At 36.3% G+C, this 25,725-nt stretch overlaps 2 protein-coding genes across 3 annotated transcripts in view; both read right to left on the bottom strand.

Annotated features, from left to right (window-relative positions):
• The window catches only part of LOC141457322 (zwei Ig domain protein zig-8-like), a 721,433-nt gene that overhangs the window by 583,726 nt on the left and 111,982 nt on the right, over positions 1-25,725 (bottom strand). The window lies entirely within an intron of this gene.
• Positions 714-2,975, bottom strand: LOC141456758 (uncharacterized). Its single transcript, XM_074133018.1, has one exon. The coding sequence runs from the start codon at positions 2,327-2,329 to the stop codon at positions 860-862; it is 1,470 nt and encodes a 489-aa protein (XP_073989119.1). The 5' UTR covers positions 2,330-2,975; the 3' UTR covers positions 714-859.

Here is a 25,725-nt window from a genome sequence, read left to right on the forward strand (position 1 = left end):
GAATGAGTCGAGGATTCCCAGACAGAAGTCTGTATAGAAGTGGTTAAATGTTCTACTGCATTGTCCAACTCTTCAGCCGTTTTAAGAGAAATCCGTAAGTTCAACTTGTCTTCCAGTTTTGATTGGAATTGCTCCCAATTTACTTGTCCACATATAAGAGAAGGTTTAGGTATGGTAGGAAATGGCCTTATGTCAAGTGTAAGAAGAACAGGACTGTGGTCTGAGGAGAGTTCAGTAAGTGTAGAGATGTCAAAGTGATGAGATATGTGAGAAATTACGAAGAAATCGAGAATATCAGGAAGTTTAGATAAAGATGTCGGCCAATATGTAGGTTGATTAGGTGAGATGCTGCTGTAGTTTTTGGATAATAGGACATTAAGAAGTACTTGACCTCTTGGATTCGTAGTGCGACATCCCCACTGCTGGTGCTTTGCATTGTAATCTCCCCCGGAGAGGAACCTTGGACCGATGGTGCCAAAATAGGAAGCAAATTGCTCTCGGGATATTGATTTGTTTGGTGGGCAGTATACAGCTGCAATACTGAACTTGTATGGAAGAGCAGTTAAGGAAATTACAGAGGACTGGAGGTAGTCAGTTGCTGTTGAAGGAAGGCTATAGTGTAAAAGGCTGTTGCGAATTAGGATCGCCGCACCTCCGTGGGCTGTGTCGTCCGGATGGTCAGTCCTGTACGTTTTGTAGTCAGTGATGTAAAAGTGAGATCTACTAGTGAAGTGAGTTTCTGTGAGTAAAGCTATGTCAATACGTTTGTCGTGTAGTAGAGTGTCTAGTTCGTCTCTGTGGGAGTTCAAGCCATTGGCGTTCCAGAGAAGAATAGTTAATGAATGTTGAGAAAGGATATTTAAGGTTTGAGGCATGGTAGAAGTTGAGTTATAAGAGTGTTTAGTAAGCTAACTAGAGGAGTAAGAAGTGATTCAAATCTTTGGAAAAATGAGTTTAGCACTGTTGTTATGTTGTCAGGCTGTGAGTTTGGAAGTTGAGAAGGAAGTGAATTTTGATGAGTATGAAGTGAATGTTGATGTGAAGGATGTGACCTCACGACCTCCGAGTAGGGTAGTCCTCGAGTAGTAGGTTGGTAAGAACGGCGCTGCTGAGGTAGCTGTTGTTGTAGGGGTGGCCCTTGCACTGTAGTCTGCTGGAGTGAAGGAAAATCCCTTTGTGTTGGTATTTTCGAGATCGGAGCAGGTGCCCTTGAGGGAGTCCTTTGGCCACGAGCAATCTGCCTTTCTCGCTGGATTCGTTGGAGTTCTCTGTGTACCTCACAACCACGAAAGCTAGCGGAGTGCGGCCCAAAGCAGAGAGCGCATGTTGGAGCAGTATCTGGTGGCTTGTTGCATTGATCCCAGAGGTGAGGTCCTGCACACTTAACGCATCTGGGCGCCACATGGCAGTAAGCCCGCGTGTGCCCGTACTGCTGGCACCTTTTGCATTGTACTATCTCCTTCGTTTTGTGCGGTTCTTCTACTTTAACCACGGTGTTGAGCAGCCTGGTGACATTAAATATATTTTTGTTGTTGGAGTCTGGCTCCAAGTCAACAAAGAATAAAGGTAATGGATTTTTATTTAAGGGGTGACGAACGTTGGTGATGTTCCTAACCTTAAATCCTATGTATTGTAGTTCTTGTTGAATTTCCTGTGGGGGAACAGAATGGTGAATATGTCGCAGGACTACTCTGAATGCTTTGTCTTTCTTTAATTGGTAGGTGTGATATTCTATGTTATTTTGGTTCAGATAGTGAACAACTGCCCTGTAGGCTTCAGATGTATTTGTCGATACCAAAATGTTTTCAAGCCTCGATTTGCAAGAGTAATTGTCAGAACCTATTAGGTTTCTGAGGTCGTTGTTCAGACCAATATAATTATTGATTTTATAGATATATAAGGGCGGTGGCTTGTGGTCACTCATAGATGAGTCACCAACCTCAGGCAAAACACTGAACTTATTATGGGTAGCGAAATCGGAGACAAATTCTACTTCCTGTGGTTGGGGCTGGCCTTTTTGTTGATGTTGTAGGGGGCTTTGTTGTTGCTGAACCTGTTGGTGCTGATGCTGTAACTGAAGATGTTGTTCTTGTTGTGGTGGTACTAATTGTTGCTGCGAAGTTGAAGCCTGAGAGGGGTGTGAGCTTCGCAGACGAGTTTGAGCTGTTGAAGCTACTAGAGAGCTCTTCTTACCCTGCTTTTTTGATTTACCTTTCCCAGGAGATAAATTCGCCATTTGTGACGATCTTTTAGTTTTATTAAGAGAGGAAGCGGTGGATTCGTCTCCTGAGGTAGAAAACCCTGTCATATCAGTATCACTTAGACCCATAGTCTAAGCTCTACTGTAATCCTTTCTTTCCCTCTTCTGCAAGAGTAGGTGTTTAACAAAAAAAAAAATTTTTTTTTTTTAAATTCAAAATAACTTACCTAACCTAAGAAAAAAGTAAATTAATTAAAGCTAAACTATTTACAAAATTGTCAAATTTTCATCTCACTTCAATGTCAAACAAAAGATCCAATAACAGTAAATAAAACAAAAACAATTTAACATTAATTAGTCACTTAAAACACTTCAAAATAATTAATAGTTTAAAGAGCAAAAATTAAACACACTGACGCGAACAATAGCGAACCAGCTGATAAAAATAACTTAAACGTGAAAATATTTATTTTGTCACATAAATGTGAATGACGCTAATTTTCCGACGTAACACGAACGTTTCTTTGTATTCCTTACCGGTTTCGGACAGAGTCAGCGAGTGTTAGCTAGGGATAGAAACATAGTTGAAATCAAATTCTTCTCGCCAAAGTAGATGAATCAATCTACGGGCATTTACGGTGGCTTTCTTGAAACCCTCTTAAGTATGCTGAAATTCGCAACTGCAACAACTGTTGCCCAAACAAATGCGATATAAGATAAAAATATCGTGAATATGATCGGAGAAGGCATCCAGTGGTGTCACTCCATTATCGTGAATATAGTACTAAACCGTTCTCACGAACGGCCATCTTCTCTTCAATCTCCTTAGAGAATTACCTGGTAATGTGGAAGAAGGTAGGTGTTCTATAAGAGGGTTAGAATAAGCTGCGATAGAGGAATGAAATTTTAAGAAGCGAGTTTTAGAAAGATCTTTAATGAAAGGGATTCTGAAATCATTATGGATGGTGAGGTTAGGAAATATAGAATGGAGCGTTAAGTAGTTTTCGTAGTATTTTTGACTTTAAAGTCTGGATGCGTAGAGAATTGGAACGTTTAGTCGATCTCCATACTTCAATGGGCCGTATGACCAAATAGATCGCAGTAACAGTAGATATAAGAGTCTTTTGTTTTGTAGGTTGAGTTTAAATCGTTTGTCAAGTAGTCTGGCGAGAAGTTTATAGCGTTGGTTAGTTTCTTGTCTTTTCAGTCTAGTATGGGGGATTCCATGTCAACCGTTTGTCTAGGTGCAGTCCAAGGTAGCTTACTTTGTCCACAGTTGGTATAGGAGTTTGGTTCAAGATGATGGGAGGTAGGATTTTTCGTCTTAAAGTAAATACTATATATTTTGATTTCGTCAATAAGTATAATAATAATAATAATATAATAATAATTTATTTATTTTGTTTTGAGGAATTCCTCATACAAATGGAGTTGAGTGACAAAACAGAATACATTTCTTGAAAAATAAATACAAAATAAAAATAAAAAATATATATATAAATTTATAATATATATAATAAAATATATTATATGCTCTTTAAAACAAAATAAAATAATAATAGTAATAAATTTATCTTTTTCAAATTTCAATTAAAATAATAAAATTCAATCGACATTCTGCTTATGTAAAAATAAAAAATGATAATACAAAAAATTTTTGGATTAAAAAATTTAGAATTTAATAGATAGGCCTGACATTACAAAAAAATAAACATTATCCATTTTGTCCGCATTATCAATAAACAGTAAATTAGAAACATTTTCATCCAAACTTACATTACTATCTATGTAGCTAGTGAGGAATCTATTTCTAATAATGGCGAGTGGGGCACAAGAGAGCAAGAAATGACGAATATCATCCGGCGAGCGTTCGTCACAAAGATTGCAACGTTGTTCACCATCAAATATATAGAGCTTTCCTTTACAGAGCTGTCTGCAGAAATTAAATTTGGCGACTCTTATCTGGCTAATTACTTTTTGTTTTGAAATATTAGTTCTAAATTTTAGATAAGGCTCTCCAAATCCTTAATTGCTTATTTTTCTGTAGGATGGACTGAAATTTGAATTCATAACAGAATTTATATCTATGGATACCTTGTGGTTTCTAATTTTTTCAACTATGTTTGAAATTTCGCGATGGACTAAATTAGGGTCTGAAATATTAAGAACATAGTTAGCACCCATTGTAAATAGTTTATTTTTTAATTGCGAAAACCAGTTGAATCTTATGTCATTGTTGCAGAGATTATCCAAGTACTTTAACTTTTCCAAACATATTCTAGGGAGTCGCTCATTACTCATATTTAAAATCTTCGCCCACCAGCTAATCATTCTTCTAAGAACCTCCACCTCGACATGAAAACATCCTGTTTCCAGGCGCACAATATAGTTAGGAGTATGAAGAGGCCAATTGAAAATTGATTTAAAATATTACAACGGAACGGATTCTATTTTATCGGTATATAAAGGGGCCCATATCTCTGAAGAATATAATAAGACTGAACTGGCCATCGCTCTGTAAAGCTCACATTTAGTCTCCCAAGCGTCAGATTTAGAGGATACAAGAATTTCTTTAACTTTAAACGAGGCTAGTTTTGCTTTCCTTACAAATTCCTCAGCGGCCAAGGAGAATACACCTGAAGATGAGAACCTGACGCCTAAGTAATTCACGCTTTTTACAGTACTGATTTTAGAATTATTAAAATAGAATGCTCTATTGGTCCTCTGTCTACCGCCTCTCCTGAACGGGACGATATTAGTTTTGGCAATATTAACAACTAAAGAATTAAAATTGCAGTAATGTCAATAAGTATAATTGAAACGCCAATAACATATACCAAGGTTGTGACTCTATGTTAGATTTAATGAAAATAGATTTTCAAAATGGATTATTATGTAATCAAAATTTTATAAAATTTACAAAGATCTAAGTTTACAAGAAGGAAGTAAAATATATGTCTGTGATTAGAATAAGCTAAGGTTCATGTCGCTTATAATGAAGATTAGAGGGGAGGTGTTACCATTAAATTACTCTGTGACCCCGGACAGCTGATCGGCATAAGTGTTCGCTGTGTAAAAATGTCGGCTATAGAGGATACGTATCATTTTATTGCCGTTAGTCCAGTTCTGAGTGGTTTTCGGCGGAAATGCTTTGGGATGGATGCGATAGACAGGGCTCAGTTTCTATTGTGTCTCAACGGTAACCACTGGCAGGCATTGTACAATTACACAATATTAGCACTAAAGTACAGGAGGGAATTGGTTTTGGAGTTCAATTATTGAAATAAGCTTTGGTTCAGAAGAACTTTTATTACTTTACTATTAATTTTAATTTTTTATATTCAGGGAGACTTTTGTTTTAGTATTAGCAGCATCTCGGCAGACGTACTGATGTCCATGCCTATATTGTTTGTAATTATTTTATGTATACAAAATTATCAATATTACTATTATTTGATTTCGTAATTCTAAGATTCAAAAATTTTCGATTCCAGATGTTAATACTTCTAACTTCTGCTACTTGATTTTGTTAAATGAAGTTAACCTTTTCGAAAATGAAGTTAATTGTGAGTGCAGATGTAGTGGATGGTATTAGTGGGATGGTACATAAAGAAAGCTAAGGGCCAGCAGTAAGGTGCTAGGCTAGTGAAGTAAATGGGCTGACGTAGGGGCGGTTAACGCAGAATGAGTGTGCGCCAGCAAGTTAGCACAGGTTAACTGTGCAGAGAGAGAGAGAGGGGGGTCTTATGTTTGAAAGTAACGAGAGAGGGCCAGCAATTACCTACTGATAAGGGCAAAGGGAAGAACCTCAACCACCTCCAGCCGCCCCCCAAAAAAATCACCTTCCTGCAACTGGTTAGTGATCTGATTGTTGAAAACGTGATAGGGATGAGGTTTTGGAGCTGACAAAGAGGTGGGTTTGCAAAAAAAAGAGAAAAAAACCCTGGCGACCCCTTTTGTCAAGCTGACACAGTGCCCCCCATTTACTGGAGGTCCGGGCTTCTACCCCAGTACAGAGCTCAATGTGCTTTAACCTCCCTTCGGAGTAATAATGGGATTTGAGTTAGTAATGTCCGTTAACTACCATCGCCCTCCTGAAACTGCTTTTCCTTTACACTCACACACCTAGATAATAATACACTTACAAAGAACAAGTAGGGAATTGTGTGTGCACATCCTGCACAATTCCATAGGGTTTATAAAAGCTCACTTTCTCCCACTGTTATAGACAGCTCGCCTACCAAACTATAACAGCAGCAGCAATACGTTCACAGTGGTCTTCTTTTTGACTCTATAACAGCCCTGTGACAAACACCGTTCACCCCTCACCCTTTGTTCCGCTTCACTATAACTTCACTCTTTGTTTTTTGTTCCCTTTATATATATATATATATATTTCGATCTCTCTAGCATTGTTTTGTTCCAACAAATAAATCACGCTATGCAGCAATATAAACCCAATCGGTTGAACATTCCAAGTGTATCACACACATATTCTTCTTTTACTTTTTTTTTTTTTTTTGTAGTTGACAACCATGGCAACTTTTACGATTTTAACCCTTCTATTTTACTTTGAAAGGCCAATTACTGAAAATAATGATTTACATAAATTTGTCAAAGGGACAAATAGAAGTACGAATCGATTATATAGTTTACTGCTGTATGAATGAACTGTCTAGTAAATTAATCGAGTTCTCTGGGTTAATTCATTTGGATAGTAATCTGATCATTTAAAATTTGTAAGACTATTAAGTGAGCAAATCTCTAAGATTTCACCTTCTAAAATAAGAATAGTAATAATAATAATAAAAGTAATACATAATAATAATATTTTTCTATTTTTTTAAGGGGTGAAATGTCCGTTACGCACTGAGTTCCGGGCTCCCACTTAAGGGGCCTAAAACACCCACTCCTTCTCCGCCGAGTCAAGCCAGGATTCGCTTGTACAACATTACATCAGGCTAGACTCCTGTTCCTCACCCAATAGGGGGTTATCCTCCTCTCCACCAAAAGCTCTCCTTTTGAGGGTTAGAACTTCCCTTGTAAAATTCGCCACAGCATTCCACTGCGTCCTGCCAGAGAGCATTATGCTTTTGAAAGCGCTCGGGAACCCAATGGCCCACTCTTTCTTCCAAATCTCTTCTGGTACGACCCCATCTTTCGCACACAAAGAATGTGTGATGGGCGTCGCCTCTCATTCCTGAGCAGTGGGGACTATTTCCCTTTGACCGCTTCCCCATCTTGCGGAGAAATTCCCGGAAGTAACCGTGCCCGCTGAGGAGCTGTGTAAGTTAGTAATCTACCTCACCAAAACCCCTACCGACTGCCGGCAGGGCTGCCGTCCATCTGCCACGAGTTTCCTCCGTCCACGCAGCCAAAGTTCGTTCTCGGGCGGCTGCTGCCCTATCAGCTTCCAATCTTCTTTCGAAGAGCCGCTTCCTTTCACTAGCTAGCAGCGCAACGGGGACAACTCCCGCGATCACCAAAAAGCTGGTTCAGAGACTGTTCAGTAAGCAGAGGTAATCCGTAGCGCGCCAACTCTCTGGACCCGTGCCAGCCTCCCTCTATACAGGGTGAACGAGTAAGTATTATCCATAGGCCTACTGTGTGCAGTACATCTACAGTGGAGTTCAATGACGTATTGGCCAACTTCATATTTTCCTCTGTGCTTGAGTGACGTCACTTCAATTTTTTTTGTTTAAATCATTACTTTTTTCCAATAAAAATGTTATTACTCAGAAAGTTTTAGTCTGAATTCGATTCTGATGACACGGTTAGAAAGACAGATAAATTTTCTAAAAATTGATATCATTTCAAAGCATAAGTTATTCTCCAAACAGCCTCAATCTTCCTCTGAATGCTGGAAAAATAAAAGTAATCCAAATTGTTAAGAAAACTCATTAGGCCCTTACGTGATCATTATCAGACCTAGGTGCTGGCACTTTTTATAAAAGTTTCCTTGTTTAATAGGCTTGAGTGTAGTTACGTGTGAAATTGTAATTTGGAGTAAGTATGTACATATGAATTTTTGTTTATAAAAATAGTACTTGTTTAAAATATTTCCTTAACCTTTGACTTGCTTATTTTAAGAAAGACTGCTTTAAAAATTGACTACTGGTCCATCTAAAAGAGTTTACAATGAATTAAACAACTTGATAAGCTAACACTGTTGAGTGCTCGTGAACACGTTTTATTGCAAATCAAACGTAATTTCTCGTACGAAGTTAAAAGGAATCCTGGAAAATGTTGTACCATCTGAAATCCCATTAAACAAGGAAACTTTTTATAAAAAGTGCCAGCACCTAGGTCTGATAATGATCACATAAGGGCCTAATGAGTTTTCTTAAAAATTTCGATTCTTTTATTTTCCAAGTTTCCGGAGGAAGATTGAGGATGTTTTGAGAATAATTTATGCTTCAAAATGGTGTCAATTTTTAGAAAATTTATCTGTCTTTCTAACCGTGTCATCAGAATCGAATTCGGACTAAAACTTTCTGAGTAATAACATTTTTATTGGAATAAGGTCATTGTTAAAGGACAATGGAGGGGACATGACCGACGTAAGGTAAAATTACACTTACTTTTTTTTTTTGTTAACTGTTATTTACCCGTTCTCATCCACAGCTACAATTCAGTAAAATTCTATCGTATGTGACAGGTGACCGTTATTAGGTTTAGGCTTGAGGAATGGATAACTGTATCGTCTACAATATGAAAAATTACGAGTGTTGGTATTTTGAGGCATACTAGCTATGTATATGACTGAGAGTAGTGCACCAAGAATTCCGCCCTACTTCATCCTGATGAAAATAGAAAAACATGGGAGAATGTGCCACAGCCTGCCTAACCTATATACTGGAATACCGATCGATTAGGTAGGAACTAAGAGTCAGGTTATGTAGGCCGAGGAGTTTGAAACATAAAGAAATATTTTATAAAAAAAAAGGATATTTTTCTGGCCGTCAACTCGCCTAGTTATTTTCTCTAGATGGAAGCAAAAAAAACGTACTGTATATTTTTCATTCTCTGAACATTCATATCTAGTAAATTAAGAATACTAGATTCTATACTCCCTGATATTTTATGAAATGATGATAAAAGACCAAATCTATGGACACAACGTGAACATAAACCAATCGTTCAAATTTTGCCTCAAATCGTTTCAAAAATATAGAAGATCAATTTATCACGATATATAAAACTTTTAGTGAGCTGGCCCTTATTTAAATTATGAATGTTATAATAGATTAATTCATTAAACCAAGCTGGCCCATATTTAAATTCAGTACCGCGGAGGTATACAACACTAAGTCCATTTTTTCAAAATTTATTTTTTTAATCTTTCTAATACAAAATTATTGTTTTTTTTTTATCACGCAACCATCTGTTAAAGTGCATCTACTCGTACGTTACTTATTAGCCACCAAAGATTTAACCAAAATAACTTCCATGGCCTTATAAGTAAGAATAAAAAACCTTTCATTTGCTCTCTTGTAAAAAATTAAAATTGTACATAGTGTTGTGTACCTCCAAGGTACTAAATTATAAATGTTAGGCCTTGGGCACACAGAAAGCGGTCTGTCGAGGCGAGCAACGATCTCCCGACCGAGGCGGTCAGGCGGTCTAGTTGTATTACACAATTTTGCATTAACTCTGTCAAACAGAAAGCGGTCTACCGTGGCGGGCTAGTCTTTATCGCGACGACAAGCGATCTGGTAGTACAAAATTACAGATTTCAACGTGACCTCCTTGCCACCTAGGAATATGAAATGAAGATTCCAATGTTAAGAAACGTTATTACTCATTTTTTATTCCATTTTCGCGACATACGAAAATACTAGAAGAACCTGACTCCAGTCCGATACATAAGCGGTGATATTCCCCTAATTGTACTCTTTCTTGTGCACTCAACTTCGTCTTTTCTTCTTTTTGCTTTGCAAAACTAATAGCAGAAGGAGTTGTTCTTCGTCCGAGCTTATACTCAATGTATAAAAATTAAAACAAATAATAAAAAAAACGCACTACTACTTCTCAAGAAGAAAGCTACCAAACTGGACCGCTCTAACAAAAGAATCGCGTCTTGTGTGACGTCCCCATATCGAAGACCGCCGCGACTACCTCTGGATTGCTGTCCGCCGCGACAGACCGCTTTCTGTGTGCCCAAGGCCTTATAATAGAGTAATTCATTAAACCAAGCTGGCCCATTATTTAAACTATACGAGGTCTGTAAATTAAGTAATGAGACTGCTTTTTTAAAAATTTTTTATTCAAAAAGAATTACAATTCTATATTGTCACCTTCAAAATAACTTCCTTCTGAAGCCACACAGCGCTGGAGACGTTTCTTCCACTCCTCATAGCAGTGCGAACTCCGATACTGGAATAGCCTTCAGCTGGTCGGTTAAAGCCGTTTGAATGTTTTCGACTGTCCCAAAATGAGTTCCCTTGAGGTGATTTTTCAACTTTGGGAAGAGAAAAAAATCACAAGGACTCAAGTCAGGCGAATAAGTTAGGCTGAGGAGCCACAGGAATGTTTTTACTGACCAATAACTCGTTTATTGAAATTGCTGTGTGACAATGAGCATTATCGTGATGCAACTGATTAAATAAATCAGTCTCATTACTTAATTTACAGACCTTGTAAATGTTATAATAGATTAATTCAATTAACCAAGCCCAGCAAGTCTGCTGAGGACTTCAACTAGTTATTTACAAAATTACTGAAAGTGAAATCTGGTTCAGTTTGTTGTAATTAGATAAATTAGAAGAAGAAAATGAAGAAGCAAAAAAAAATTTTTTGCGAGCGCCAAAAAACAAAAGCGTGAAAGTTTGCTTAAATTTATTCTCATCAGCAATGGGCGAGCTAATACATCATGCTATCGCGTTCATTGTAAATCAACCCATTCATCCTTACCCGTGCTATGGCCTTTCTCTGCAGCCTTCTCTTTACAGGGATGGAGAAAAATAAAAAAAAATTACCGTCTGGCAATGATTCAAAATCTAGCAAGCTTTCCCCAAAGTCGGGGCTCTACACCTCACACACGCACATTCAAACACAACAACACGGTTACCCCCCCCTCCTTCACCCGCCATCCCTTTTTTCCCACTATATAATTGATTTACAGAGTAATTAAAATTTAGCAGAGCGTAGATTTTTTGGTGGACGACGTGCTTTTTGATTTATCTGGCGGAGATAAGGCCAGGAAGCGTGTACAGATAGAAACTGGTGTTGGTTGGTAACTACCAGCAGCACGTTTCCGCACCTATATATACTTTGTCGCCATTTACCTTGCTTTGTGATCACACACTTAAATAGGAAATGGTTTTTCTGTAAAAGATAAAAATCTATGTTTGTTTCACTTACTTTTTATTTTCCAAATTTTACTTCTTCTCCTTATCGTATTTGGATAACACATTCTCTACAGAATATCTTCATAGTTCTTCATTGATTCCTCCCTGGGGCGCGTTAGATAAGAACAAAACCTAGCCACCTCCAAATAACAATAGTTTCCATTTAATATGAATTATTTTTAGCATGTTTATTTTGATCAATCTGATTCACCGCTTTCTGATTCCCTTAAATTTAATACACTGAGGGCCATCCTTCAGGATGTGTACTGATTTCCAATCAATTTCTTACTAACGTCTCCACATACTTTTAGAATAAATAACAGGCCACTTGTAACATACTTAGGAACATTAAAGGTAAATAATAACAAGTGTTTTTTTTTAAAAAAAGAAAAATTATTAAGTAAGAAATGTTAATTTTCCAATTAATAGGTTGTTTCCGCCTCTTGCGTTTATTAGGGCTTGCATTCGACAGGGCATTGACCTAATATAATTTTTAATAATTTCCTGAGGGATATTTTCATATTCTACCGCTAGTGGCAATCTTTAACTCCTGAAGCGAATCTGTTAATGTTGGACGTCTCTTAATTCGTCTTAACAACTCATTCAATCAAGATTTTCAATAGAGTTTAGATCTGGACTACATGCTGGCCACTCTAAACATCGGATAGAAAGAAGCGTTTTCCAGGTAGCGGGAAACAATCTTTGCTGTATGAGGCCGTGCATTGTCGTGCATAAACGAAAATTCATCGCCAAAGTTTGGTACGAATAAGACAACGGCCTCTGAAAGAATGTCGTCTGTGTAGCCAGCAGCTAGCTGTTAGAGAACCTTCTATAAAAATTAATTCAGTCCGAGCTTCAAATTAATCCTGGTCCAAACCACATCACAGTGAATTTTAAGGGTTAGAGATCAAAGTTTACAAAAACAAACGGTGGACTAGTGATTTGTGTTATTTTTTTCCATATTTCTTTGTTTCCCTATTTTGAATTTCCTTATCATTTCTTTAAGCTACCACGCGTTTACCCATAATGCATGCTAGAAATATTTTATTTTTGCAATAACGAATGGTTAAATACACTTTTTTTAAAGGTGGCCACTTTTTTTGCCTCTCAGAGTAGTTTAAGTAATAGTTTATTTAAGCAATTTAATAATTAACTCTTTTTTTTAAATCAATATGTACAGTACATTTTGCAATGCACCATTTTAGATGTAGGGTTGTTGTTGTTGGAGTTAAGGTTAAGGATTCAAAATTGGCGAGGAATCGGTCCAAATAAAAAACAACAACTCGTCTTTTTTGCCAACGTTTCCACAAATATATTGCCTTTTTAACTTGTTTACTGTAACTCAATCAACACGCATAGCCATGTCCTGAAGAAGGCAATATATTATTCGAAACGTTGGCAAAAAAGACGAGTTGTTGTTTTTTATCCGGTCACTAAACCAATATATATTAATATTAAGAGTAATTTCCTATCATTAATTATTTGCATTACCTAAATCTTCTTCAAAGAGGTCTTCTTGAGGTCTGAGGTTACATTTTATTGGAGAGAGGTGAAATAATTAAGAAAATCGCTTTTCTGGATTTGAACTCGGGATCTCCGCGTAGGAATCCAGCATTCGCAAACCAATCATCTAATTCCTTCCTTGTAAACTTATATTGCTATTATTTTTTATTTTATTTTGTTTTCTTAAGAGAGAGTTAGACAGATAAACCATAAATCATTTATTCTAGAAGTAGTAATTAATGTCATTAAACAAAGCCATGATGAGAAATATTTTTCTTAATTACTTGTGTTGACACGTCAAGATTTGGTTTTACGACTGAATATTTTTTGCTAACAATTTTTAACACCGAATTACTTCACCATCATTCTTTTACTCATTGTTAAGAGAGCATTGAGCGTTGATACACAGCTGAAAAATGATGAAGGTATACGTTAATGAATAAGTGGAGTAGAGTTGCACAGTTGTAATCGTGATGATGAGGTGTGCGTACTGAGGTGAGTTGATGATTACATCGGTGGCGCGTTGGGCGAGTGGCGAAGCGTATCGCATAGCCACATTACCCTTCCACCAATTAGGTACACAGCAAGAAGGGTTATTGTTGTTGGGTCTTTGGATCTTCTTTAGCTCTGTTAGGCGCAAACGATGGAGAGCGAGTAGATGGGAGAAGAAGGCTAGATGTTTAAGGGAATGCGGGCAGAGCTACTCTACTCGCTGTAATTTGTGTTGTCCGAGACAGGGTATAAATCATGGGAAAGCTTGGAATGGCGCAGGCGAACATTGCTCTGAAGACTGGGTGGCTGTTAGGAGGCGACATAGAACCCTTTCCTCTGCACAATATGAGGACCTCTTTTTTGCCTTTTTTTCCATCCCTTCTTCCTCTTTTCCAGGAGCCCTTTCTTTCCTCTTAACAGGCGCACCAACTGAGTCCCGCCTCCTCTTCTGTGCCTCCCATCTTCTTTAAAGAAGAGATTAATTACCCAGGACCCTTTAGTGGTCCATCCTCTACGCTGACTACTATGAAGCGCCCACAAGCCTCTTATAATGCTGGGACTACCCGGTTAAAAGTACTAAAAGAATTCCACCCGCCCGTTTACTCCCACAGCTTTTACACAATAAACTTACTTATCTTTACACTTTGACTATGCACTGAGCGGCTGAAAAAAGTTTCAACCTGTCTAACTAGGTGGAAGTAAGATAACAAAAGAGAGGGTTTGGAGCACAATGTAGGGGAATACCCACAGTTATTGGTGTGAGGATATGGCTATAAAATAGAAAAGATGACCCTCAGGACTAAAATCCACCATTTTTCGCTGATCTCCTTCTTCTACTCTGTTCTTCCCTCAACCCCAAATAAAAGAACGTAATTCTTCTTTCCTTGTGTCCTACTTAATAAGACGTCCTTTTGTTGTCGTTAAATTGCAAGTGAAGATAGTGAAATTTCCTTCCTAGTTTCCATTCAACGTAATTGCAAATAGTGACACCTATTAAACATAAATTGTCATTATGACTTGGTAACCTAAAATAATTTTCACTAAACCACCTTTCTACACAGTTTCAGGGAAGATGTTTTACTAATTAATATAATAAAGCAAGAAAGAAAAGATTTGCATTGTATTCAACTTGAGAAGGAAAAATTATGGCCTCCTATTAGTTCTTAGCAAAAAAGGGCCCTATTTGAAAATGTTTTTAACAGCCCAAAAATTAATTTTAGTTGAAAACAAAATTGAACAAAAAACAAGGCTAAAAATAAAATAAAAAGAATGCTATCAACTCTATTGTTGCAAAACAACAAAGAACAACACGTAAAAAAAATTATTTCACACTGAATATAATTCACAAAAATTTATGCGAACAAAACTCTTCTATACAAAATTATAACTGAAATTTAAAAGTTTCGCACCTAATTATTCTCAAACATTATTTTTATTGTTTTACACTGACTAGAGACTATTAATAAAATGGGGAATGGCAAACAGTGTGCGTTGTGGTGGAAATTTATGGCATCCTATTTTCCTGCATCTTTTTCCTCGCTGAACAGTGAAAATAATATGGTGACTGAGTGAAATTTTAAAAAACGTGAATTTTACGATTCAAGGGGAGCGCGTGGAAATCATAAAAAAGGAAAAATAATGACCACATGGAAATCACTATGAACTTTACAAAATAAGTTAAGTAATCGCCTATTTTTTTTCAGGCGGGGCTTTACGTCCAACTACCAATTAGGTGTAGTGGATGAAGGTGACTAGCACAATTTTACTTTATTGTAAAATTTCTTTTATTAACCATTAACCCACGTATGACTACACTTTATTAAAAAAAGTATTATGATTTTTTAAGTAATAAGAATGACTGCATAAGCGGGATTCGAACTGGGGATCTCCCACTTACAAAGCCACGCTCTTGACCACTAGACCAACATCCACCTCTCCCTGACAAGATATTCTTACCGTAATCATATGTTAAGAAGTCTTGCATACGGCGTGCATTAAAATGATGTGATGCTTGCTCTTATTTGATGATAAAACAAATTCACCCCCAACCTTTACATTTCACTACATGTTTTAAAACCTCAATTATTATTTATAGTTTATTTCATGGGTTTTTCTGGAATTCCGCTTTCCTAAAAAGTTATTAGCGATTGGTGCGTTTTAAATGGATCACCCTGTATACTGTACAATACTACGTAGGTATATCCTCATAAATGGCGCTACAACTCGCTTGCGCGAAGCTTGGCCTCCTCTATCAAAGTTCGCCAGTTGTCCCGGTCCAATGCTGCCACCATCCAGTTTCGGACACCGAGGAGAGTTCTTGCATCCTTCGAAACACTATCACTCCATCGCGACCTCGGTCTGCCAACTCGTCGCATACCATATATATTTTCTTTAATTATCTTATATGGTATTTCTTCGGGATTCATTCTGCCTACATGTCCTTATATAGGTATATGCTTAACAAATAATATTTTACCATATTTTTATCAAAATTTCGATTATAATATTTAAATAAAACATTGAACCTTACCTAATTTATTTTATATCTGAATTAAAACTGTCCGGTAGGACAGTTGTATAAGGGTTGATCGTCAAAAACTGCACGAAAAAGCGTAACGTTGAAAAACACCCAACTTTTACAATTTTTTTTTTTTCTTTTTCTATAAAAGATAAAATTCCCAAATTTTCTTTAAAATATAGAGGAAATCCTCATTTAAAAAAGTAATTTTTTTGCAACAACCTAGATCTAATAGATTTCGAGAAAAAAGTTGTTGAAAATGAGCAAAAATACAAATTATTGGATTGACCTAATGTTAATGTATTACTGTACTCATGCGTAGAAGTACAGGTACTTTTTAGTTTCTGTCTTAAGGTAACAGTTTCAGACTTAAGGTTTCCGACATTATGATAGCAATTTGGAAGTACTAGATTTATTTTACTTTGTATCAGATACTGTTTTTATTTTTATTTTTAATTTTTATATCTTGCGTTCAATACAATTCTACTTTTTCTTAGGCTAGTCAACATCTGAAGTTATTGGCGTTCGGAGTTATTTTCAGTGCATGGTAGTCTCCGGACAGTCCTCCGTCACAGGCAACACTGCCCATCACCGGACATTGAGCTGTAAGAAGCACTAGGAAGAGAAAATCTAAAGGCCAACATCTGGATTCGAACCTACGATCTACGCGTTGGAATGCAGTATTCGCTAACCATTCAGCTAATTCTTTCCCTATATTATTATTATTATTCTACAATATTACCTTCCTTAACTATAAATTAAATATAACATGATTTTCTGCGTGAATATATCGCAAAAAAAAAAAAATATTTACGTCAGTGGGAGTCGGGATTAACTCAGTGGCAGTGACTAGATTGCCACTCCGAGATTCTGGGTTCAAATCTAGCTGCATTTCGCTCAGATTTTCTCTTCCTACAGTTTCTCTGAAAACAAGAAAACTCGGTCCGGAGATACCAGTGTGCTGAAAAATGACCCGAGGGGTATTTGAGTTTAGATGTTGAAGCGTCCTAAAATCATGTAAACCAACATAATAATGGCATTGCCTTCAAAGCTATGAGAATAAATCCAGAGGATTTTTGTTTGAATTGGCTTCGAAATAAATTATATATTTTTTCTGCAACCATGTAGGGAAGTTCTCATTACTCAATTAAAACCGGTGATGGACAGTGTTGTCTGTAACGAGAGAACACTGTCCGGAGGCCGGCAGTGCACTGGAAAAAGCTCCGGGCGCTAATGACCTCAGCTGTTGATGCGCAAAAAAAAAAAAATCAGCTGTGTAATGCCCAACTTCCCACACTAGTGGGGGGAAATTCCCATTAGTGTCACTTTCCGCACTAGTGTGTGGAAAAACTTTATTGTGCTTCCTTGATATAAGAAGTTTTGTTTTAACATAAATATTTTCTGTAAAACTTTAATAAGCTTATTTAACGTAACTAAATAATTAAAAAACGAATATTAAAAAATAAAATAAAAATTGAAAGGAATATAGAAATAAAATAATACTTTAATAAATAATTAGATATTTTTAATTATAACAGTTAAAAAGGTTATAGTGTTACCTTATAGAAATTTAAAATGGATTCTAGTGATGCCTGTTTAGAAAACACTCCACCATCAATAAAAGAAACAACAGAAAATGTAATAAGTAATGTAAATACGTAAGTAATGTAAATAATTGTAATATAACAATAAATGTTTATAATAAATAAATTACTTTTTGTAGACTGTAAAAATGAAATTTTTAATTTTATTAGTTAATAAATGGTTGCAGAAAAAATATAATATTTAACTCTAGTGTAAAGTATTTTACTCACACTCGGCAATTTGCGCTTGCACTCGCATCGCTTCGCTCGCTCGTGCGTGCAAACCCTGCCTCGCGTGAGGAAAAGTACTACTTTCCACACTTGTTAAATAAATAACTATTTAACGTCTCAATTCTATTGTTCAAGCGCAGAAAAAATAAATAAATAAATAAAATAAGCGTTCTGCTGTGTATTTGATTAAAAGAAAGAATTGTCCCATTAAATTACTCTACAGGAGTTATACGTACAGTCTGTGGCTATAATTTCCCTGCAACCAGTTTTTTCGTTTACGAGGGTCGTTTGAAAAGTCCGTGCAAAAATAAAAACTACTTAATTTTTTGGGGTAAAACTTTTTATTTTTCAACATAGTCTCCTTTTAGGCTTATTCACTTCGTCCAACGCTGCTCTAGTTTGTTGATCCCTTCCGAATAATAGGATTTGTCAAAGTCTGAAAAATAGCCATTCGTTTCTGCAATCACCTCCTCGTTTGAATAAAATCTTTTTCCCACCAGCCATTTCTTCATATTGGGGAACAAATAGTAGTATTGGGGAGCCAAGTCTGGAAAATAGGGGGGATGTGAAACGAGTTGGAACCCTATTTCAATTAATTTTGCGACCACAACTGCTGAGGTGTGAGCTGGTGCGTTGTCGTGATGGAAAAGGACTTTTTTGTGGGCCAATCGTGGGCGTTTTTCTTGCAGCTCGGTTTTCAAACGGTCCAATAACGATGAATAATATGCACCTGTTATAGTTTTACCCTTTCCAAGGTAGTCGATGAGGATTATTCCTTGCGAATCCCAAAAGACCGTCGCCATAATCTTTCCGGCCGAAGGAACGGTCTTCGCTTTTTTTGGCGCAGATTCCCCCTTGGTAAACCATTGTTTAGATTGTTCTTTGGTCTCAGGAGTGTAGTGATGTATCCATGTTTCATCCACAGTGACGAAACGACGCTTAAAGTCCTGCGGATTCTTCTGGAACAGCTGCAAACCGTCCTTGCAACACTTCACACGATTTCGTTTTTGGTCAAGCGTGAGCAATCGCGGCACCCATCTTGCGGATAGCTTTGTCATGTCCAAATGTTGATGCAAAATATTATGTACCCGTTCATTCGAGATGCCCACAGCACTAGCAATCTCACGCACCTTCACTCTTTTGTCATCCATCCCCATATCATGGATTTTATCAATGATTCCTGGAGTAGCAACAGGGCGTCCAGAACGTTCAGCGTCACTTGTGCCGATATGGCCACTCCGAAAATTTTGAAACCACTTATAAACTGTTCTAATCGAAGGTGCAGAGTCACCATAATGTTTATCAAGCTTCTCTTTAGTCTCCTGAGGCGTTTTGCCTTTCATAAAGTAGTGTTTAATCAACACACGAAATTCTTTTTCATCCATTTTTTGAAAATCACTCGACTTCCTCGATTCAAACGAATGCCAAACACAAAGAAATAGACCGATCTGGCTGAAACTTGGTGTGTGTTCTTCCAAGAGATGCTACTAACTAAACATAACCTCGATACGCGCCAGTGGTGCCATCTCTCTGACTTTGCACGGACTTTTCAAACGACCCTCGTACATTATGGCCGTCCTGTATTGCACTATAGGTGGTCTTATTGTTTTACAATTTCATTTAATTAAAGGTACCAGAACTTTTAGTTATTAAATTGTTGTCCAGATAATTTCTAAAAATATGTTATGAATAAAATTTGTAATGAAAGCATTAATGACAAGTTTATAATATTAGAGTTAATGTTAAATGAGAAACAAAGAACCTAAAATATAGACAACTAATTCAAATGGAATTGAAATTGGTTTTCGAATGTTAGAATAAAGGAAATAGATTTAATTAACTTATGGGCAATTGCAACCTGCACGCTATGAATAAACAATGAGGTATTTTTGGAGGAACAGCTTTTACTTGCCGCAGATATAAATAAAATACCTACGAAATAAAAACGAAATAGCAAAAACTAGGAAACCAATCAATAAATTAGATTCATTTGAATCTTCGGAATGATTTCAATAAACATTCATTTATTTAGTCAGAAGCATTGAATTTTACAAACATGTAAAATCAGATGCGAATATTCCAGACTTTATCTTACCACACTTTGCGGTAAAAAATTTCTTTGAAATTTAGAATTTGTTCGAAAAAGATAATTGAATGAAATATTAGAAATATTTCTTAACACTTTAATCAAACATTAATGTTCAAAGAACGATGATTTCATAGCTACCAGGTAACCTCACATTAATAAATGTAATTATTTTGTTTTTCCCAAAACCAAACTGGCAGGCTCAACGCATTCGTACATATTGATAGCATTTTCAAATGAATCACTCAGACAATTGGCGAGAAAAATTACAGAGAATAATAAGTTCACAAAAGCGCATTGAAAGTATAAGATCTAGAAAAATGACAAAGAAGCTTGTTAAATAAATAGATTTCATCAAAAAGAAACCTTCAGAAATGTAATCATAAAGAAATATTTACAAGTGATTTGATGTTTCAATACTTTGATATCAATTACTTAAAATGCGACCTCCTCAACTTCTTTGGTTAAAATAAAATTTACATTCACCGTAACTAAAAATAAAAATAAAGATTGGCATTAATGCCAAATTCAATTTTATTCAAAATATCAGCAAGTTTCTAAGTTTTAATGAAAGTAATAACTGTAATTTTATGGGAATTAATAAAGTTATGATTTTGAAGTTTGAGAAGTCTTTTCAACTTTAGCATCATATTTTTCAGTTTAAAATATTTCTTCATTCTATCCCCCGCAAACAGCCATTCCTAATAACCGTCCCTTCATTAAATATACAAATAAACTCCTGTGGCAAGATTAAAAAACACAAACAAACAGAAAAAACGGAGTTTTACCAACATTCTTTCACTAAACTTCTTTTTTATTAATTAAACTCTCTCTTAAAATCAACTTTTTATTTTATTTTTTTGTAATCATAATCATTAAAGTTTAAATTCAAAGTTTTTTCATTCATATCAACTCTGTGTTAATGTAAAAGTGTTTTGTATTTAGGAAAATGGACTAGATATGCAGATAAAAGGAGTTAATTTCACAAGCAAAATTGTGTACATATATTTAAAAAACAAAAATAACTTCTGGGTTAGAATAATCCGTCTGCCTAGTTCGTAAACACTTTCCCAAGTAATAGTAAATACGAAAAAGGTACAAACATTTTATTATTATTATTGTTTCTTTTTTATTTAAAATTAAAATCATCAGCAAAAAAACACCTGAAATTTAAGGTAGGTAATATATACGAGGGTCGCTTGAAAAGTCCGTGCAAAAATAAAAACTACTTAATTTTTTGGGGTAAACCTTTTTTATTTTTCAACATAGTCTCCTTTTAGGCTTATACACTTCGTCCAACGCTGCTCTAGTTTGTTGATCCCTTCCGAATAATAGGATTTGTCCAAGTCTCAAAAATAGCCATTCGTTTCTGCAATCACCTCCTCGTTTGAATAAAATCTTTTTCCCGCCAGCCATTTCATCATATTGGGGAACAAATAGTAGTCCGAGGGAGCCAAGTCTGGAGAATAGGGGGGGATGTGAAACGAGGTGGAACCCTATTTCCATTAATTTTGCGACCACAACTGCTGAGGTGGGGGCTGGTGCGTTGTCGTGATGGAAAAGGACTTTTTTGTGGGCCAATCGTGGGCGTTTTTCTTGCAGCTCGGTTTTCAAACGGTCCAATAACGATGAATAATATGCACCTGTAATAGTTTTACCCTTTTCCAGATAGTCGATGAGGATTATTCCTTGCGAATCCCAAAAGACAGTCGCCATAATCTTTCCGGCCGAAGGAACGGTCTTCGCCTTTTTTGGCGCAGATTCCCCCTTGGTACCCCCCTGTTTAGATTGTTCTCTGGTCTCAGGAGTGTAGTGATGTATCCATGTTTCATCCACAGTGACGAAACGACGCTTAAAGTCCTGCGGATTCTTCTGGAACAGCTGCAAACCGTCCTTGCAACACTTCACACGATTTCGTTTTTGGTCAAGCGTGAGCAATCGCGGCACCCATCTTGCGGATAGCTTTGTCATGTCCAAATGTTGATGGAAAATATTATGTACCCGTTCATTCGAGATGCCCCTAGCTCTAAAAATCTCACGCACCTTCACTCTTTTGTCATCCATCACCATATCATGGATTTTATCAATGCTTTCTGGTGTAGTAACCTCAACAGGGCGTCCAGAACGTTCAGCGTCACTTGTGCCCATATGGCCACTCCGAAAATTTTGAAACCACTTATAAACTGTTCTAATCGAAGGTGCAGAGTCACCATAATGTTTATCAAGCTTCTCTTTAGTCTCCTGAGGCGTTTTGCCTTTCATAAAGTAGTGTTTAATCAACACACGAAATTCTTTTTCGTCCATTTTTTGAAAATCACTCGACTTCCTCGATTCAAACGAATGCCAAACACAAAGAAATAGACCTATCTGGCTGAAACTTGGTGTGTGTTCTTCCAAGAGATGCTACTAACTAAACATAACCTCGATACGCGCCAGTGTGCTATCTCTCTGACTTTGCACGAACTTTTCAAACGACCCTCGTATGTACGGTGACTATAAGTCCTTTATTTCAATGCTCTGCCGTCTAACTTTATTTATTTTCTAAAATAGACCCTTTGTAAATTCTACTCCATTTGCCTTTTGTAAAGTCGACGCAAATTTTACAAAAACTCGCATATTTTCATCGGTAATATGTGGACGAATAAAAAAACACTCAGTCAGAAAGTAAGCACATTAGAATCATATATTTCCGTCAAATACGAGGTGTGGCTATTAAATAACTAGACTGATGCTGCTACAGAAAAACTATGTATGCGCCAAATCTTAAAGACCGACAGCTGTGCAGCGTAAAGCTTTCTCTTTCGATTGCAGCGTCTCACGTGTTTGTAGAGAAATCTGTCTGACCGGAACCGTCGTTTGTGTAAGAGGTGTTAGTTTAGTTTTGCCGAAAACATGATACTGCACATGTAGTAGAGCAACTAATTGTCGTGAAATTTCACATAAAATTTTGATAAAACCGCTACTGAAACTTATCTTTTATTAAAAGAAGTTTATGGTGATGAATGTTAATCACGTCAGAGATGATGACCGCCCGGGTCGCCCTTCCTCGTCCAAAACGGATGAAAATGTCGAATATAATTAATCAACATTACTACCGTGAGGTGCTTGCTCATCTCCGTGCAGAAAGAGTAAGGAAAAAACGATCCGATTTGTGGAAGAACAGGTCACGATCAAGACAACACGCCGGCTCACACTGCATTGTCTGTCAAGACGTTTCTAGCCAAGTACAACATCCCAGTTTTAGGCCTGTTATCTGTTTCCCAAAGTCAAATCTGCATTAAAAGGAACACGATTTCAGTCCGTTGAAGCTGTGAAAGAAAAAGCGGCACGCGTCAAGCAGGAGCTCGTAGAAAAGACTTCCAACTCTGTTTCGAACAATGGTAAATTCGCATGGAGCGTTGTAGGGATAGGAGAGGGGTGTACATTGAAGGTGATAATAACTAAATATGTATAAATTTAAAATAAAATGTTTTACAGCAATAGTCTCGTTATTTAATAGTCACACCTCGTACATCTTACAATTGAGATGTATGGAATTTTATTGTGTTTTAAAGCATGAACCTGTGCCATTAAAAGAAATGAATTCCACTGAAAAGTATCAAAATTAATGTTATTTAAATTTTCTGCAATGTGCAAGTATGGTTAATAATTAAGATTGTATAAAATTTTAATGTATGCATTGTTGCATTGCACTATTTTCGTAACCAATGCTACGGGCTTACGAATTTAATAAGGTATTTTTTTCGATAAGTCCTTTATTTTCCCCCCAAAGAAATATGGTCACCGTATAAATAGGGTAGTTTTCTCTTTCAGAACATTTCAGACATCCCTAAAATTAAGTGAGCAAGGCTTTCAGCAGACTTGATTCCTTCCACCTGTTTTAAGTTACAGCAGTAGCATCTAGCGTCGAACAAGTGAGGAACTTGTAATTGAAATTCACCATGGTTTTTGCAGAGCAATTTCTCAGATTTGATTAATGTTTCTTAAAAACTATCGAACTTTTCCACACTCTAAAGTTAATTCGTTTAAACTCTAAAGTCTCTTTCTATAGAAATACATTTAATTTGTTCCAAAAAAACCAGAATCTAAATATTGTTTTTGTTCAGTCGAACTCATCTTTTTCGCGGCGCCCCATCATTTTAAATTTTTGCGCCATGTTTTTCCCGCGTTTTTGGTTCCCGCCAAACTTCTGTAGCCTCGCATTATGTAACCTTTATTGTGTTTCAGGCTACAGTGCAACTCGTTCATCGGCAAGAAGAAGGCAACAACAATCGCCTTCCTGTATCCTTTACATTACACTTCTCTCCAGCATTAATTTTTCTACATCTTCAACTGCAGAGTTATCTCGGTGTCTTTTGTTTGCCCTCTTTATGGCCCTGGCCCTTCAGGCCTTGACCTCACTTGGTGTCCAACCTTGTCGAGGTGGTGGGGCTTACGCACTATGGGCACTAGAGACTAACTCTCTCTAAAACTCTCGCGCGCCTACAGTTATTGGCAAAAATTTAATACTAATTTCTACAAAAAAATAATTACAATCAAGATTATTTTTATTTTTTTGAGTGAAAGAACTAAACCTAAACCTTTATTTATGCTTCTTTAGAATATAATTTTTGAAATAGCATTAACCGCAAATAAAAGATAAAAAAAATCTCTAAAGTAAATAAGAATACATTAAATATTTCTAGCCAGCATAGAAGAGAATTTCTGGAACTCATAATGGAGAACAGAGAAGAATGGAAAAATCTTAGGTTATTTTGTTTCCAAGAGTGTTTTATCTTTTATTTTTACCTCTTAGCAAAGAATCCCATGTATTTTATTAACGTTGTAGCACCATCTGGTGTAACCATTACTGGTCATATATTTTTTATTTTTGCTCTATTTACCTAGCTTACAACGTGGAACCGTTGTAACTTATATTCGTACACTGCTTTTACAAATGAGTTATGCATAAAGAGGTTCTTGCTACGTAGCATTCTGATTTCCCTCTGGTAGAGCATTAGTTATGAGTAATTTGAATGAGTTATCAGTTAAAGGAGAACATTTAACAAATGAGAGTGATGAATTTATTAAAACTTAGTAAGGTTTTTGATTCATGATTCATCAAAGTTTGATTTATAATTCTGTAATAGTAGTTAATTAAAAATTTGGCTTGCTTGACGAAATATTCTGATATGATGTAATGAAATATGTAGATAACTGATGGTCTGTTAGGGAATTTGATAATAACGAATACCGGAGGACTAGGTGAAGATGGTGACACCCAATGTTTTATATAAATATAAATATATAATTAAAAACTAGTAATTTTGAACTGATGTACGTAAAAAATTTAGACTGTTTGGAGAATAACTTTTGCTTCGAAATGGTATCAATTTTTAGAAAATTTATCTGTCTTTCTAACCTTGTCATCAGAATCGAATTCGGACTAAAACTTTCTGAGTAATAACATTTTTATTGGAAAAAAGTAATGATTTAAGAAAAACAATTTAAAGTGACGTCACTCAAGAACAGTGGAAAATACATATGAAGTTAACAAATAAGTCATTGACCTCCACTTTAGATGTACTATGATGTACTTACTATACACAGTAGGCCTATGGACAATACTTACTGGTTCACCTTGTATATTAAAATCCGATTTCTTTAGAATGTTCAGAGCGGTAAATGATGTAAACATTAACATAAAAATGGGTCCGATCATTTAGGTGAGTTTCTGTTATTATGGCATCGTCAATTTGTCTATCGTCCATCAGTAATGCGAT

This window comes from Rhodnius prolixus, unplaced genomic scaffold, assembly GCF_049639745.1.
Source record: "Rhodnius prolixus isolate KJV_2025 unplaced genomic scaffold, Rpr scaffold_10, whole genome shotgun sequence".
NCBI classification, from domain to species: Eukaryota; Metazoa; Arthropoda; class Insecta; order Hemiptera; family Reduviidae; genus Rhodnius; species Rhodnius prolixus.

Excerpts from the sequence above, each read along its gene's own strand:
- LOC141456758 (XM_074133018.1), bottom strand. The coding sequence starts at position 2,329 with ATGGGTCTAAGTGATACTGATATGACAGGGTTTTCTACCTCAGGAGAC.